General features: G+C 38.5%; 1 protein-coding gene across 4 annotated transcripts in view; it reads right to left on the bottom strand.

The window, feature by feature from the left end:
• Positions 1-2077: 2077 nt before the first annotated feature.
• Positions 2078-18940, bottom strand: part of AFTPH (aftiphilin) — a 48731-nt gene continuing 31868 nt past the window's right edge. The window contains exons 7-10 of one of the 4 annotated variants that reach the window (XM_062611534.1): positions 14774-14834; positions 13073-13156; positions 9051-9174; positions 2078-3314 (exon numbers count right to left, since the gene is read on the bottom strand). In XM_062611534.1, the coding sequence (XP_062467518.1) occupies positions 3170-3314; positions 9051-9174; positions 13073-13156; positions 14774-14834 (414 nt within the window). In that variant the 3' untranslated portion in view covers positions 2078-3169. Of the gene's footprint in view, positions 3315-9050; positions 9175-13072; positions 13245-14773; positions 14835-18940 lie in introns of those variants that run through there. The other 3 variants (XM_062611545.1, XR_009963398.1, XM_062611554.1) reach the window with 3 other exon arrangements.

Genomic DNA, 18940 nt, shown 5'->3' on the forward strand with positions numbered 1-18940 from the left:
CTTTGCTTCATGGCCATGTTCCAGCTCTGGCAATTACATTTGAACCAAGCATCCTCTGCTGCTTCTGTTGGACAGGGCACATAAATGCCTCGCTATTAAATGACATGAGTTCTTGAGTGAATGTGATACACATTGACACATCTGATGACAATGCACAGCAACAGGAACGTGCAGAAAGTATCAATTGCAGTCCTGCCCATAAACCTCCTGGCAAGATCAAACTAGATAAGGCATGTTGTGTCAATGGGAACCGCATGGAAAGACAACCCTGATGCGGCTAGATCTGCTAAACACAACTTTCTGCATAAGAGCAAAGCTGCCTGTAGAAGAGAGGAGGAGAGAGGCAGAGGATCCTGCCTGTCCATCCCACAATCGACAGGAAAGACAGGGGCTTAAGCTAGGAAACAAAAAGCAATGCTATGTTTTAAGGCAGCCAGCATCCACCTGAAAAAGGGTGAATTTAGATGGAAGATTTATGTCTTTCAGCAGCATGAAGGCCTGTGGGATGCAATTTTCTTTTTCTGGGGAGGCAGAAAGAACATTAAAAATCCCATAAACACACTCTGGGTAGTGGCAGGTTTCACCAAGTTTCAGATTGGTACATCAGTCACAATAGAAATCTCCTTTTCCCCCTGCCATTCCTTCCCCCTCCCCCTTCTACAGCGGGCCACCAGTACTGCACTTGGAGACTGCAAGACAAATGGGCAGCTGCCTCTAGAGGCAATTGTGAGGAGACTAAAGATCAACTTGCAGCTGGCACTTCCACCCCCACCTCTCCTTAATACTTCAGTCCACTTGCTGCCAGACAAGGATCATGAGTCAGCTCCTAAACATATTCTCCTTGAAACAATAGATATAGCTCTCTGCTGCAGCTATACCACTGCTCCGGCTCCGGGGGACACGCCACAGCTATGGAAACAAAAGGTCTGGTTTTAACCTACAGCAGCCCAGCACCAGAATGGAGTGGTATAAGCATGCACTATAGAATAGTGTGCTTAACCTGTGAGATTAGCAAAGCTGATTTTGATGTGTAACAGGCATGAAGTCAATACTGTAATGACAACCTGCAGAAGCAGCAAACAGCAGTGTTTTGGGGTGACGCGGTAAAGCAGATGGCTTTTTCATAAACCTTTTCAGCTACAACAGGGTGCAGTTTGATACCGCAGCATTGTACACTGCAGTACCAATTAGAGGGCAAAGGAGCCAATTTAGCCTTTACAAATTAACTTTATCACAACTGTAGGAGCTACTCTTTCAATTCCGAGTAGCCACTACTTGCAGAAACTCCTGTGTTAACAAAGGTGAAACTCCAGTGCTCATCTCTCAAAGACATTTCAGAAAGGAGCGAGCCTCCTTTCGCATGGACATTTCATCTTACCGGCTAATGACACCAAACTGAACTTTAACTCTTCTGACCCAAGTGTAGTCAGATGATAAAAACCTCAAAGAAGAGGTAAGAAAATGCATCAGAGATTTCTCAGAACTAGAAGTGATGAACTGGTGGTGACTACTGAGCACTTAAAGAGCTGTGCTCACAGTTAAGGTTAGACATGGGAGAGTCTATGCCCATGCAAAACACCCTGAATGTCAGCCCCCAGAGCATGCCTTACCTGCAAGTTAACTGAGAGGCCCTGAAGACACTGTTGCTGAAGAAGCTCAGTGCAAGCTAACATGTTGGGAAAATCAAGTGAATGCTATGTTTACATTTTAATTTCTAGCTAAGAAACAGGCAGATGCAGCTGTCCTCTCACCTCACCATAATCTGTGTTCTTACAGATGAGCATTGCCAAGTACTTTGGAGAAGTCCCTAACCCAAAATACTGACACGCCTTGGGCCACATCACCCTGTAAACCAGAAGGCAAGCTGGAGACAGAAATAAGAGACTACATCACAAAGCACTAACAGGGCTATCAAAGAAAAGCTGCTTCTCCTTCTGCAGGACCGACAGGCATGTTTTGTGGGACTGCACACCACCAGTTCCTTGGTTCTACTGTTAATGCAGGGCATCGATTTTACCATTAACAGAAACGTAACGTGTCCATTCCATATAAAAAGATAGCAGACTATAAACATATGTATCTTTTAAATTATTTTATTTTGTGTAAGCTAAAAGGAAATTTACACACTTAAATCTCAAAAGACCTTGGGCATGCACATTGACCTTTTTAGAGGTTCTTCTACATAGCTCTCTTTTTTCCATAGGAATTTTCCCAGACATTTACAACCCATAGTTTTTTACTGTATATACAGCCTAAAACCATAGCAATCTATGATTATGTCATTTTACACTGTGCAAAATCAAACAGGAATAGTGGTACAACAGAACATAAAAAAAACCCAACCTTTAACAGGTAAATTTCATTGTAAGACATTCATATAGTTTTGGTCCTTCTTTTCTAAATCAAACTGATTAAAAGCAGACAACCTTCTAATGACCCCAAAAAATCAAGTGTTTAGACAATGAGCCAGAACTGGAACGAGTAGTTACTGAGAGCATACCTTTCAACAGGCTATATAGTGACAGAGCCATACTATTGAAGTTCAAGAACATAAAGATTGATCAGCCAATCAAGCAGGGGGAGGGGATGGAGTAGAAGAAAAAGGCAAATCACATTTTCAGCTTGTTAAAACACAAAAGAAATTATTGGGTTTTAAAGAAACAATAATAAAACCGAAAACCTGCAAAGGGACAACGTAACCTTTGGGCTTTCTTTTCCCCAGCAATAGGTATTTTAATATATGCAGGAAAGAAAAAGATGCTCAACGCAATCTGAAAACCTTTAAGGGGGACTTCACAGACCGTGAAGATTGAAGTTTGCGTTTTGTTTTTAGGATTTATTTATCCTTTAAAACTTTTTCCTGTTCTGTAAGAAGGACACCACCAGTGTATTTCACAAAGACAGAAATGTGTACATCCCAGCACAACAAAAAGAATAGATCTTCAAAAAGATTTACCCCCAATTATTTACATTTTTCTCTAATATAAATTTAGGACTCCGGTATGTAAATAAATATACATTACTATGTATACCTTTCTAGTGCTGCTTACCAACAAATCAGCTGAACTTGATTTTTTTTTTTAATTAAAGCAAGATTGCTTTTTATGACCCACAGAGGGAAGGAAAAAGAAAAAAAAAAATCAATAGAAAATGTCCAATTCACATCACTTTAGTCTACCTTTTCTTGGCAGCTTGTTGAAGGTGTTAATGTGGCTGGGAACATCAACACCTTGGCATGCATGAAAGTTAAGTCAGGAAGGCTAGAAATCACCTTGGCAGCCTCTTCACTAAGATGCTCTTCCTTTTTAGGCTTCCTGTGGAGAAGAAAAGAACAAAGTGCATTAATACAGTACCTGATATCCCTTGCATCACTAAAAGAATCACTGATTGAAGCAATGTTCTGTCAGTTTGTCTCCCACTGACAGGCACTTCTGTAAGCTACGTGAGAAGTCTAATGCTATAATACCTACCTGCCTACCAACAAAATGTTAACACAGAAAGTCAGCAAAATGTTCCTGTATATTGTTGCAATAAGGAGGGGAAAAAAATTCCTATTCAAATGCTAATTTTAATGTTTCCCTTTTTTTTTTTGCAGGTTCCAGTGTTGAAGAGACTCACTTGAAGAGATACCCATGCCCATATTCTAGGTATAAGACAATAGAAGCATTAGTTCTAGAGTACCTAAATCCAGTATAATCTTTCAAAATAAGAGTGGAAAAGTCTTGAAAGGACATTAAGAAGTTCCTAACTTACTTCTTAATACTTTTAAAATAAAAAGGTACTTATGCTGTGTTTCCAATATGACTATTCTCAGATTATACATCATGCTACTCTACATATTGTGATCCACGAACCCTTTCCCCCCCCCAGAGCTCAATAATGGCAAAAGGTGGTTTCCAACTTGTAGCTACTTGCTTTGAAGTGCAGTAGTACGTGTAGCCATGATACATACGGCAGTTTGGGAATCACTGCTGTTTATTTTGCCTTTTGCATTATTCATAAGAATTACTGAGCAAAAATGAATAAAGAGGACTGAATTCTGTGTAGTTTGGTTCTCACTATTATGCAAACCCCTTACATTTCCTAAGGAAAATGAAGCCTGGCTCAGACCACTCCAGAAAACCCCCTTCCCCTGCCCAAACATCCACACTTCACAGACATATGGTTTATCTTTGAAGAACACTGCCTATTACTAGAGATACTCAGTTTTACATCAAACACTATTCCAGTTCCAAAAAGGCACCTGCTGTACCCTGTAACAACATTAGAAATTCTAGCTAAATAAGCTCCCTCGTCTTTGGGGCAAAAAGCTGAGACAAAAGGCTTGAAACCAAATACACTGCCTTTCCCTAGAACATTTCAGAAATGTCCTTTCTGTATCGTTTGTCTTAGCTATAAACTTTAAATGGAGCCCTGGAGAGGGCAATGACCACTCTGACCACAAAGCAGCATGTACTTCTATTTTCTTTTGTCAGCACCCATCGGGATTGTTTCCTTGGCTGATCAGAGATGAGGGGAAAGCAAAGGGAAGCAGTGTCAGGATTTCTTAACTAGGAGGAGAAGAAAAGAAACAAGCTGGAGTCAAACTCATCCTTGACATCACTGATCATTGTGTTGACACTGAACTATCACTTTGTTTGCTACTTGAAATCTCCACTTGATGAAAGATCTCTAGATGAGGCAGCCTAGATACTAAATCCGACTTTCCTTCACTAGAATAGCAGTATTTTCTTTGCTGCAGTGGAATTTCATGAGCCACTGACTAGGCAGATTACCAAATTCTGGAGGATAAACAAAGCTGTGTGCTGGATTTACTGAAGGAAGAAGCAGAGAGCCAATATGTGCCTCTTTCTCTAACAACTTCACAGTCAGCTCTGTTTGCACTTGAAGGACTATCTCTGAGCTGTTGAAATGTGGTTCTCACCCACCACTGTGTTATCAGTATCTGGTGCCACTATTAGTAATCACTTACCACAAGCCTCTTAAAGGTACAAACTCCTGGTGATCAAGGACTTACAGCTAACTACAGAGTATCTGACAGAGGAAGCCAAACGAAGAGGGCCGACTCCAAGATCTGCATTAAAAGGAGTTCCTGTAATTGTTAACCAGGCAGGGAGATGGAGCTCACACACTCCCTGCTATTTATATGCCTCTTCCTCCTCTGCTCAACTGTGGCATTCTAAGAAACAGCACTGCTGCATCCCAGAGGCAGCACTGCATTTCACCTGGTGGTCATACGCCGGACCTTTATCACAGGATAATGTTATTGCTCTTGCTGTACTAGCTGGTACATGTGCACCAGTGAGCACAGTCAGATGTGAATCTCGACAATCACTGAATACTCCCCTCCTGGCTGGAGGCCCTTTGCAATAATTTAGCTACTTAATGGGTTCTGTAGAAAGCATCTGTAAAGAAGGACAAGCTAACACACTAATACAGTAAACACTGCTTAGCTGTGACCAAGTTACAGCTATAGATACAATCACTTGGTAATGAGGCTCAAAGTCTTTTTTAAAATCATCTCAGTGCAGAGAGGGATGAGACAGCCTAAAGTCTGCACTCCTTGATGGAGAGGGCAGGTTCCTCTGGAAAACAATAAAACTGGACACTGTAAGTACCCTTTCTGGGTAGCATTCAGCACCCTTGGTAGCAGATATCACCAGGACAACCTTAAAGGATTACTCATTAGCTCTCTAAATTTAAAAGACAAAGGTAGCATCATCACTGCAGACTGTTTTTACCCTCAAAACTTACCAAACTGCCTAATAACTGTGGTACCTTTTGATGGAGGCAAGCAAAATAACCATGTCAGTGCATTAGTTTCAGTCACCACTGTTACTGAAGATGTTCCCATTGTCAAGACCTTCTTTTGCTAAACCCTGGTCTGGGGGCACACATTGCAGAGCCTCTCCTGCTCGTGTACTCTTAACTCCTAGATACCATAGCTTACACAATGGATGCCCAAGTGAGCAGATTGTCAGCTGTGGCTCTATAATACTGTCTGCTTTGGAACCAGAACTTCTGATTACTAAATCATGAAAGAACCCAGCCCTCACTCAAAACAAGGTCTCTGCTTCATTCAGGATTTAAAACTACTCTCTACAGAGCACTCTGCCCCCATCCATCTATTACACTAGATTACATTTCCTCCTGAGACAAAAGGGATGCCCTTACCCTAGCAATTGTCCCTCTACCTGTTGGCATGAAGTTTCCTTTTCAAAGGCATGTTAACACTAAGCTGCAAGAAATTAGCCAGACTGACAGGCACAAAAGTTGCTGGAAGAGACTTTAGCAAGAAATAGGGAATACTTTGCTGATGTGTCACTCACACCTCACTGTTCTGTTTTGCATTCCAACCCCTTCCTACAGCATTCAAGTCTTTCAGGATTTCAGTCATCTCTCATGTTTGCAAAGGGTTTTGTGGATAGCACCAGCAAGGCCAGACTCTAACAGCAACAGTGATTAGAGAAATGCACTTTAAAAGCCACTCTGTAATTAAGAGGCAGCCTACTCCATCCAACACCTCCCCCAAGGAATATTTCCAGCCTAAATGAGGGTTTCGTCTGTTTCTTGGAGAGATATCAGTGCTCTGTTTTCCTTCAAAAAGACAGCAGATAAACTTCTGATCTCTGCCAATTCTATGGAACCGGGCAAGGCTGCAGAATGTCTGTGGAATGCTGTACTGGATCCCTGACCTTCAACACTTACTGCTGCCATCAGGATTTCAGGCTCAAGCTGAGGGAGAAGCCTCCCCTGCACTCCCAACACTTTCCTTCTGTGAAACTGACTTTCTGGCTTTAAGAGATGGGTTTGAATGCAAAAGATGTGGCTCTTTTAAGCAAAGACAACTTTTTCACATGACTTTTTACAGCTGAACAATGGTATTTTCACTCTAAACTTCACTCTAAATATCCTGAGTTCAGACAAATTACAGACATGGGATAGCCTTAACACAACTAAAGTTGCCATCAAAGTGATGTTAAGCCACTGGCTACATCTTCCCCTGATCAGTTATCATGACTGGATAATAGTCCGTATTTCCGGGTTGGTGCATGAATGTCATCCTTGTTGAGCTGGCTGTACCCAGCCACCCCTATTTTAAAGTCTTCAATTCATTATGAAAGAAAGAAAGAAAAAAAATAATCAATTTTATTGCAAAAAGCTGACATTCTGTAACATATTTGGCATACTGCTGAGATAAGACCTTATTTCTCTGAAGGTTTCTAGCTTGAAAAACAGACTGCTTTTCTTTTGGAGAGCATGGAATTAAAGAAAGAAAAAATGTTTAAAATTCAGAGTTGGCAGAAACACACAAAATTTATTAAACACTGAAAACAGATGCTTTAAAACTGCTAATCCTTGTGTGTAACTGAACTTAACTGCCAAGTCTGAGGTCCCCACCCTCCCTCTACAGCCTGGTATTGCTGCAGCCCAGATCTAGAACCTCTTCCTATCAGTAAGTAATGCTCTCCAGAAGAGGCGAAGAGCTCTGATATCTGAATAAAGCACAAGTAAAAGCTTTCCAGTGCCCTGTGGAAAGCATTGGAAAAAACCCTAAATCCCTTATATCAATAAACAATACAGAAAATGAAGGTGAACATTCATTTCAGCAAAGCAGACTTCCTTGTTAATGTCTAAAGAAAAAGTAAGCTAAGACTTCTTAAAGAAAGAAAGTAGGTATAAATCTGAGTGGAAATAAAAATTAATAAAGAGTTTGTATGTTCTGCTGTGAATTTTAAACTAGACTTAGAATATATAACAAAGTAGTTTAACTGTAACTGTGTTTTTCTAAGTAGTGGAAGTCAAACTTTGCCACTAGTGCATTTTCAGAAAGAGTATATGCACTCCATGGATAGGAAAATAGGCACTCCAAAAGCTGAGACACAAAAATCAGCACTGAAGTATGGAGTTCCCTCTGCTGGTTCTCCCTTGAAATTTCATGGCTTGTTTTTATTCCGTGTTCACTTTGACCATTTTCACTGCAGGAAAGCTAGCAAGAAAGTTTTCTTAATGAAAGAACATGTTTTAAAAGAGCTCTTGCAAACGACAGTTCTGGTCATTTTAAGAAAGCCAGCTATCTCCCACCATTACAAATCACTACATTTGCCAAAACTCTTTAACCATGCCTCCTCTCTAAGTGCTATGCTGTATGGAAGTGCATCTAGTTTTGAGTGCTGAATAAAAACTACAGCTCACCTACAAGTGAGGATATGTTAAACTATCTATCAGTTGTAAATCAACTAATATTAGTTGCATGCTGAGGCATGCACTTCCTCAACAACAGAAATGTTTTACTTGGTGCGAATCACTCAGTGATTCTTTTAATAGGCACAGGTATTAATTACACTTTAAGACAGTCCTACTGCTAAAATACAGATTAAAAAATAAACCTGAAGAATACAAGCTTATAAATGGAAAGGCTGTTGTGTACCCATTCAACAGACCAGACTTCAAGTAAGACATCTGACACCTAAAGCTTTTATGTAAGTTCTACCTATAAAAAGAAGTACAGAAGAATTTCACACGAGATCCATGAAGCAGAAAGGACAACTTATACCAACTGCACACTTGTTCCTTGACTTGCAACAGCAAAATTAATCTGATGTTTGCTCACGTAAGTTTTGACAGGTGCTAGAAATACATGGGACAAATACTGTCATTATTATTAATCAGTTTTATCATTTTACTTGTGGAACATTCCGGATCTATGTATCACACAGAAGACTGAGGAGAGTCTTCTCTCAAAGTCACCAAACTGCGTGGCCCAGTTTACCCTTCCATTCTTTGAAATCAACCCTCTTCTCAGGAAGTCATTTCCTCCAGTTCAGTCCTCATCTATAGCTTTTCAACTTATGTCACGAACCGTTTCCCATCTTATTTTAGAGTTCTATGACAATTTGAAATATGAATTACAGTACTATGAATTTTGTATTTAATAATTACATTTTAGCCTTCTTATCATTCAAGAACTGCTGACCTGACACACATTTACTCCTCACACTTCATGCCACCTTTGGAAAAAGAAGTAAAAAGCACAACAAAGTATTTACCTTGTGGACGTGCTTGCCTTCTCCACTGTAGACATGAGTCTTGCAAACGCATCAGTCACTCTGTTGCTTGCATTGGAAGTTTCCAGTTTTGAGGTTGTCAATTCATACAATTCAGGATCCACACCTTATAGTATAAAATGATAATCAGTGATGGTTGGAGGCAAGTATAGCAATAAAGAGCCACAGACCAACTTGCTAGAGACTGTTTTCTGTAAACATCTGAATCATTTATAATGTCAAGATGCATGAAAAGAACATGACAAGACATGTCTGCGTTTCTGAAACATCATCCTCCGTCCCCACCCTTTTCAGTAGCTTTTATAGCTGTACTAGAAAACACACACAGTGGATCAAGTCTGGCATACAAGGTCTAAGTCTAAGAGTAAACAAAACAAACTTGATTTACCTTTTACAGTGAAACACCTGTAAAAATGTCAGCTGCGGTAAAACAGATTGTTCCAATTACTTCAACTCAACTGTATTAGAACACTGCATGTTACCAGGAACCAACTGTTTAATGAGGGATTACACACAGCACTGGCATGCATTAGAGTGCATTTTAGTATCCTGCTTCTTCCAAGAGTTAAAAACGTTTTGTGTTAAAAATGTTTCAAGTGAGGAAAAGCAGCTCTTATGGTACTGAGAAGTGGAATGGCATTAAAAAAAGTTACATACTAGAATGTGTAATGCTACCACAAATTCTGGTCTGTGATCCCTTTTAATCGTCCAAGTGTTTCTAACACGCTAAGTATCTGGATGTTTCAGCCCTGACTTCCTAGTTTGAGATATCCTAACTCAGATGCTGAATTTTGACAACACATATGTTGCGAATGGATTTCAAATTTTATCAGTAGAGGCCATTCTGAAAGCAGTGCAAACAATAGAAAACTGCATCCAGAAGAATACATGAGTGAAATTCTACCTGTTTAACAGCAAGCTTCACATCATGGTAAGAAGTAGCTCTAATATTTCCAGTTATTAAGTATTTTCTTCAATAAAGCCTCTATGAATAAGAACTATCAAAATAAACCAAGAGGAAAGCCTGTTACAACACATTCTGTTGCTCAGAAGCTTTTTAAATTGCTAGTACTACTCTAGTTACAGTTTAAGTTAGTTCATGCTTCATGGGTTTAAAAAAAGTATGCATATATGCCATCCACAATAATAAGCGTTCTTCAAAAACAGTGTAGAGTTTTTGTACAGAAGCATCATGATAGACACCTGTGTTCTAAACAAGTGTCACGCTCGCGCCAGCTGGTTTGGCCAAGACACAAGCATTTCATACCAGTGCAGAACAAATGCTGCAAATGCTTAGATACGATGGTCCCATGTAGCTATCTAATACAGAAACTGATTTATAAGCTGATGATTTTTATCCAGTCTGAGTGGAGCAAGACACTCTTAGAGACTCCTGAAATACCAAAAGATTACCAAGTAAAAAAAATTGAAAATGCCTGCACCTATAGCTCTGCCTTTTCCACCCAGTAACTGCAGTACTATGTGCACAAACAGATGCTTGCTTTGCATGAACTCTCCCCACGCAGTGTCTACATCATTCATCCTTTGTGCACAAGTACTCTCACACTGTTAGGAAACTAAGCTGACCTAGGATTAAAATGAAGAAAATCACCTGGTTAAACTGCAGAAGGTGGGGACAGGGAGATGATATGATTCACTTAGTATGAATTGATTAGAAATTAACAGCTGTGTTTTCCGTGTACAGGTTTTTAAGCCTGGGTTTCCAAAGTTAAGTTTTGTCCAGCTTCATACAAAATATGCACTGTCCTGAGCCCAGTATACAGAGATTTTATGCATTGTCAGATGTTTACAGAACTTGGAAATAGGAAAAAGCCCAACTATTCCATAAAATATCCACTTTCAATCAGGGAGAGGAAGACTTGAAGAAATACACTTTCACTCGCAGAAGCCTGAGAAATCCCATTAAGGTACAAATTGTAAAAACTAATTGAAACGAGGAGTCCTTTGACATGCAACTCTGCAACAGAAGTTAAATGCAACCTTCAAAGTTACATCATTTAGATATTCACATTTATGGTCCTGAATTCATTTTCATTGTCATGCGATGTTGCTGCTCAATTTACTGATCTTCAGGCACTTTACTCAGCTACATTTGTGTTGAACTGTTACCATGAGAAATAAGACAATACACTAAACCTGTGGGAACAAACTAGAAATTGGTAACTCCCTTTTCAGAATGCAGAATACAATTCTTTTTTAAATAAAGGTTATTTTGGCTTGAAATCAGACTGAGAAGAATGCAGTGTAGCTCTATAGTAAGTAAAACTAAAAGTCTCCAGAGAAAGAACAGACTTCTATTACTAATAAGTTTCTTCTTTAAGCCAAACGATCTGACAATTTGCCTTTCAATTATTTTACTTATTTTCAAGAGTTGCATATTCTCCATTTTATTTAAATGATTTGAGAATATTTAAGGAAAGCACTGCAAAACCTTAATGAGATATTGAAGGAAAGTTAGCCAACCAAACCCCACACAAAGCTCTTAAACACACACACAAACACACGAGCTGCAAGCCAAGAAACAAATGACTTTCCCAGAAACAAGTCAAAAGGAAAGAAAAGCCAAACCAAATAAAAGTAACCAAAAAGGGTACTCTAGGGCATACCAGGGAAGATGGTTGTACCTGTAACTCAATGAAACAAACAACAACAACAAAAAAAGGGGAAATAAAAGGCTAACAGTATCCCTCGAGTAACCACTTCAAGTGTGCACATCATCAGGACACAAGAACACACCCAGCTGCACAAGTAGTACATGTACAGGGTACTGACGACTTCTGTTGATAGACTTGCACACACAAAAGAATCTGTAAGACTTGAGTTTCTTGAAGTTGCCACCTATCATTTCCATGACAAACCTGCCACCTTTCATCTGGACAATGACATTTCTCAAGGGTGGAATAAAGACATTTGGAATGTGATGCCATAAAAATGCCTTCAATGACCAGATTCCGAAACAACAAAAAAGAGCAGGTTTTTAAAAACAAAAAATGCAGTAATCATTCTAAGCACTTATTTGAAATGGGGGGAAAACCCCAGACCTCTTAAAAATTGATTTAAAAAATAAACCCCAGTAAATTAAAAAACCTCAAAACCTTCCTATGAAGAAAATTATCATGGTTTCAGGCATTATACTGGAAGAATATTTGCCTTATCTACATAACCTATGCACTAAAATAAATCCCTCAAATGTTCCTTTAAATTCCTGCAGAAATTTATTCAAAGTGTAGGTTTTCACAAGCTCACGCAAAATAGAGCATGTCAAAACCATATCATAAATTAATTCAATTACTTTCATGTATTATCTAATGGAGAGTGGAGTTTTCACCTCCTTTTTAAGGGAAAAGGTTGGAGATAAAGTGCTTTGGCTTTATAATTATTGTTCATGAACTTCTAATGTCCCACAAACATGCAACTATCTTTGTTTTCTATTATGAATTATGTTAAAACACTTTTTTCACTTTATCATTAATATTAGTAGTTCACACACACAAAAACTTACAATCTCCTGGTAGCAGCAAACCCCATCAGGGTTTTGGTATGTTAAGCTGTGTAACTTTAAATTCACTCGTAACTTCTAAATAACATCATAATCCTATAACTTTGAGGCACTCATCATTCAGAGGAGAGAAATAGCCTCATTTTTGGAGAATCATCGCATCTGCAACATTTTTCAAGTGCTTAGAAAAGTTAACTCTCAAAATTTGAAACAAGTGTTTTAACATCTTATTTGCATGAGCATAAAAGCCATTCATTCCTTCAGCATGTGACAAATACAGAGCTGACAGTACCTTTTAAATACTTCACACTCGATACAAAACACCATGAGACAGAACATAGATTAAAGGAAAAATGCAGTAGAAAGACACTGTAGAGAAACACAATGCAAAATTTCTCCTTGTTTATAGGAAAGTCAAGTGATGTGCTCATGCTTTTAGTAAGTCATTATAATATTACAGTTGTGGTTTTAACACTCTGCTGACCTGGGATTGTGGTGGTGCTGCTAGAGCTACTGTCATCCACGGGCCCAAAGAAATCAAGGTTCAGAAGAGTGGAACCTCCACTAGCTTGAAATTCAGTGACCGTGTTGGTAGGCAGCCATACAGAAGGTAAGCCAAGGGAGGGGTTTATGTGCAAAAAGGGGTAAGACACACACTTGAACATGCAAGTTATAATTAGTACTCAGTACGCAATTTAAAAATTGACATGAAAACAATGCTTACAATATTAGTTTGTACCTTCTAAAAATGTTAACAACTTAATTCAGTGCACATTTCCTTATGTACAATGCAGCAAGGAAATCAACACTAGCAACTTGAAAACAGAAATATTTATTTCAATCTAAAAATGAAAGAGAACCAGCACGACCCAGAAAGAAAGATGTGATCAGTTAAAGGGAAACAATATACAGGTCAACTTATAGTTAGAATGTAGTGGGCTTTTGCTCCCCTCACTGCAATTGAAAAACAGGAAAGTCAGGAAGACTTAGCAGATCCCCAAAAAGTGAAGAACCAAAAGAACCCTTTAAAGTTTTATTTAGCAGCTTTAAGCTATTAATTATCGTTATCTTAAAGCAGGGTAACAAATGCCACTCTTGTATCCAGTTCCTCACTGGTAAGTTATACTGTTCCCCTTTAGTACTAAACCAGAAATCAAACCAATATACATTTTAGAGAAGTTGTTCATTAAAAAAGAAAGCATGATGATTGACTGAAGTAGTAAGACACCAGACAACAGCAAAAGGGTCCATCCAGGCTTTCCTTCAGCACCATGATATTGCTATCCAAACTCTTACATCCCACATGTTCTGAAACAACATCATGAGGCAACACCAGTGGAGTAAGAGATGCAGTTTATTTTAGCCTGCTTTTGAACAACTTGTGTCATGAGTTAACTGCTGTTAGCAGGCTCCTCATAAAAGTGTTTCTTTACAAGTTTCTAGTCTGTCCATCAAACAAGTTTCCAAAACTTGTTTTGTTTCCTTTGCATGCACTTGCATTTCTGAGACTGGAGGTGGTGGCACAACTCGCTCTGCTATTAAAATAGACATATGTGAAGGGTCTTTTATGTGATAACTATATACATTTACATATACAAATAAGTTCGTAGCTACCTCTTTAATATATTACCTATAATTAGATCTTGCATGTAAGCAAAAGTGATAACAGATGAAGTCACATTTTTGAAATATAAAATTATCTGTAAATCTGAAAACTTTCAGCTCAAGAAGGATATATTTTGCAAACAGTTTAAAATATTGTGCTTTGAAGTAGCCACTATACACAAGTTCATCATTCAAAGGATGTCTAGAGATAGTAGTTCAATGGTGAAAAATACTCTTAAGAAGTAAAACTCAATCCAAAATGCTCTTTTGTTCAGAGTTTCATTATAATCTGCAGTTATGCATAATGTAGTGTTAATATTGCCACTGTGACACTAGCATCTAAAATAATACTTAACCTGGTATTTTCCAGACTACGTAATACTTCACATAGGGGCACAGTTAATCAGAAAGAAAGCCTGAATTTCCAAAGGTAGGAGTAAGAAATAAATATTATATATATTTATATATATGTGTGTGTGTTTGTATTTTAAAAAAAATAATCAGCAGATAGATGTTTGTCTGAACTTTGTAGCTTTCTTATCTCTAGCTCTGGTGCTAGAGGCTCTACGGAGAGACGTACCATCTAAAGGGTTAGTAAGGCCACTGCTACTCCAGTCAAACTGGACAGGTGGTAGAGATTCCTAGAGTTGAAAAGTCAGAAATCAGATTTTATAGTCAGTTCAGGTTACAACAATGCAAAGCAGTTCAAACAACAGATTCTTTAGCATCTAAATACTAAAAAGACAACTAAATGAGCAAGCCCCAACTTTTAGGAGGCAAGTATTTTCATAATATGCACTAAAGATTCAAAGTAGATTTGTTCTTTCATAGGAAATCTCATTAAATTTTCAACGGTACAGATTAGGTAACCTCTATACTCTAACAGGATTTGCAAATTAACAAAAGCATATGAATTTGTTTAAAAAAAATATTAAGGCATAGTTGAAAGTTAAACTATTAATACTTTCATGGAAGACAATGTATTTTGCATAAGAAGTTATGTATACACAATTATGGGGCAAATGTACAATAAGGTTATTGGTGAAAGCTGTCTGTACATCCATTCTTTGTCCTGATTACATATAAAATCAAGTTATGTACCATCAGAGAGCCCGTGACTGTTTTGGTTTGTTTTGCTTTGAAGAGTCATATTCCTATGTGTGAGAGACAAACTATCAATACCCTCCTCATCACAACCCTTAAAAAAAATCCTGTAACTTGTTATCATTTAACTATTAACTCATTCTGATATAAAAACAAACCCTTGGTAACAATGCTTGAACAAGAGGAGCATGGAAATGTTAATCCCAAGGAGCCCATCCTTGCCTTTTCATTTCCTCTTGTTATGTCTTTTTACACACACACAGGTAAATCAAGCAAGCAGCAGGGACCATGCTGACAGAGGAAGTGTGTTCAGGTGCAGTGTGACTTGCAAGTGCTGTCCTCTCGTATTCTCAGGAGGCAAACAGATGGGACTGTATCAGAAATGGCTGAAGTAAGTTCATCTTTCTACTTCTGTGCACTGCATTTCTGCTATCTCCCCAGCGGGGTCAAGAAGTACTGGGAAAGGATGTGCCCTGAACTTCTAACAGAACAACCACACTTACAAAAGAAAAGCAGTGGAAGTTCTCTGCAGCATTATTCAAAATGCATCACTAGTTGCCAAGTTTCCAGTGGCTGAGACATACCTTCTCTTTAGTTTTATTATATATATATACACACACACACATCTGTCAACTATCCAACACTGAAAAACCAAGTAGAATCACAAATTAAGACTGTAGCAGCCTGAGCTAGCTCTGCACAATTAAGCTAACTGTAAGAGGCTTTTGCTAGGTGACAGATGTTTATGGAAAGAAAAATGAAGGGACCTGGAGATTTCTGTATTTACTTATAGTAAATGCCTTGCCTAGAAAAACCTTTCCTACCTAATGACTTGGAAGTATTTCCAGTACTGAGCATAACTGGAACAGTATTCACTCCACGGAGCTTAAGAAGCTGATGCTATACTTTTTACTTTGCTTTGCTAATGAAGTTACTGGCACTGAAATGATTTCCATGGACACATAATGTTAGGAGTGTGGAAGCTACACTTGAAGTAATGATCACTATCATCTGTAGCTTGGTTAAGGTTTGTCACATCTAAAATACATTAACATTAAAAGGGGCTTGTAAAGAGAAAAAAAAAAGAGCAAAATGAACTCAAATTGAAACAAAATAGCTTCCTACCAACTCTCACTGAGGAAAACACCCACTACATTTTGTGTCAAAAGACTGAGTCAGGACCCATGAGTGTGACAGAACTGCATGGAAATAGTGGTACCAATGGCTTGCTAAGCTTTTTCCTTGAATGATGACTTGATTCTCAGATTTGCCAGAGCACAAAGGATGTGATGAATTCTTCCTAATATGGGGAAAGAACCCCAAACTGACTCAAAATCAATAAGAGTATATTAAGTATATTAAACTGCTCTATGGGATGAGGCCCTTCTGTTGACTTCAATCACTTCCAAAAGAGGGTGGCAAGTAAAGCCGACCCCATCTATACAAGTTGCTGACAAGCCCTATTCTATCAAACAGCAAACAAAGTGAAAGCAGAGAGCAGAGGCAAAAGCCAAAACAAAGTTTTCTGTTCCTTGTGTCCTTGGCCCCAGGAAAACTAAACTATACAGGGACACCTGAACATAGCACTGAAATCTCAGACAGTGGGAACATAATGTTTTGCCTTTCAGAGATTGCAAGGCTGCTAGACTACTGCACTTCAACTATTACTTTAATAACATGCTTTAAGGAAAAACACCCAATCTAGAAGAATATTGAGAATTGGGGCAAACTGCTCTCAGTCCTCCCTCCATCTTAGATTACAGGGCATGGTACAGAAAATGAAAAAGTATATTCAGCTGTCAGAATACTACTCTCAATGTTAAGGAAGGGAGAAAGAGCAAGCAAAATGCCTACTGGTTTAACTGCATCGTATTTCTCTTTGATAAAAGAGAGAGATGTTTTCACACAGTAATTTTACAATGCTATTATGCAAGAGCTTTTATAATCCAAAAGAGTAAAATGTAAATGTTTGTCTCTGTGCCAATAATTACCCAAGGAAAATTAAACAAAGGAAAAAAAAAGAAAGAAAAGAACTGTTTTGCTGTCTTAAAGCTGTGAGAGGGGGGGAATAGAAGGGCTTGTAATACAAATATAGTATAAATATTTAGCTGATCCCAGAAATGAGCACCATGAACATTTCAGAAAGGTTTACAAGGAAGTAATTCATATGTTTCACTGTGTGCATTCATTGGCAAAATTACAACAGTCCTGAAAAATTATTCTTCTCAGACGCCACTTTCAAACGACTGTCACACCTGATACAATAGCAAGTTCTGTATCTCTTACCTGCAAACCTTTCTCTCTGTCAACAAAGCTACATATATTCTTGGATCTTTCTCATGTGTGTAACTGGAGAGCAGTCCCATGATGGAGGCTTTGGCTGGTGGCCAACAATATGGTAGTTTGCATCTGTCATTGTTAGAAGTCCTGATGGTCCCTTATATAATTAAAAGTGTTTTTTAAGACTGTCACCCCATGGGGTTTAATTAAGGCTTAGACCCTAATAGCCAGCAAGTTTAAGATACTTATTTCTATTATAACCTGATCCCTAATTCAGTGGCTTACATGCATGCAGATGTGCTGTAATGGGCACCTGCAGAAAAGAATGACTGGTAATTTTCTTCTAGAAAGGTCTGGGTCACTGTAGATTTCTAATCCAATATAAAACTCAAAAAACAAAATTAGGCGGGTAAGAAATCCCCTATTTATCCTGTACGCTGGGACAAAGCTACCGCTAGACGATACCGAAGAAACACAGTCCCAAACAGAAGAGGATGCTTTGAAGCAATAGTGAAAGAGCAGAATTTAAGACAGCTTTTTTCCAAGAAAGCCAAAGAGAAGCAGGTAAATAAACTTTAAAACATTAGCCACAGAACAGTATCAAATCAAAAGAAAGCAGTCAACATCAATTCCAGACAGGAGCCATTTTAACAAGTGCTGAGATATATTTAAATCACACTGCCTGAAGACATGGCCATGGTACAAACCCCCCCCAAAGAAGAAAAGGGTACCTGCATCAGGTTTCACAATCAAAGTTTGCCTATGTGAGCAGACACGCTTTCTTTACACCTGATGTGTCTTGATGAAGTCTTTTACTTCAGACCTGTGAAGCCTCTGAGATACCATGCTTGGATAAAGGGAACAGCAATCAGGGAATTATTTCATACTGTGTTTCCTGCCTTACAGTTATGAGCACAGAGAAAGAGAGAAATAGACCCCTCAATTGTCAAGATAAACAAGACGAGAAGAACTTAGATGCTACCTTCAAATACAAAACAGGAGGAGTCTACAAAACTCATCTTTACACAACAAACTAATTTGATTGATCAGTCAGTAACTTCAGTAGCTTGAGAGAAGAAATCACAAAAATCTTGCCCTCGCAGCTTAAATGGCTCAGATGGAAATTTCTCCACTCTGTTTCCACACTGTAACCACCCAAGTGAGATCCTCTGCAGGGAATGGGGCCAAGACACTGAGTTTATATAATATCTCAGAAAAGATACTGCAGATCATTTGCTGCTTTTTCCTCAATGCTTTTGATTCTGAATGCTCTCTATTTTAAATCTCTGCATGCTTTCCTCCATTCGCCTACAACAGAAAAAACTTAGGAGGCTTTTCGGTGTTCCTACAAATGTTCTTTGCA

Source organism: Pezoporus occidentalis, unplaced genomic scaffold (genome assembly GCF_034315485.1).
Source record: "Pezoporus occidentalis ecotype Australia unplaced genomic scaffold, CSIRO_AGI_Poc_V1 ctg10, whole genome shotgun sequence".
In the NCBI taxonomy this organism is placed as follows: Eukaryota; Metazoa; Chordata; class Aves; order Psittaciformes; family Psittacidae; genus Pezoporus; species Pezoporus occidentalis.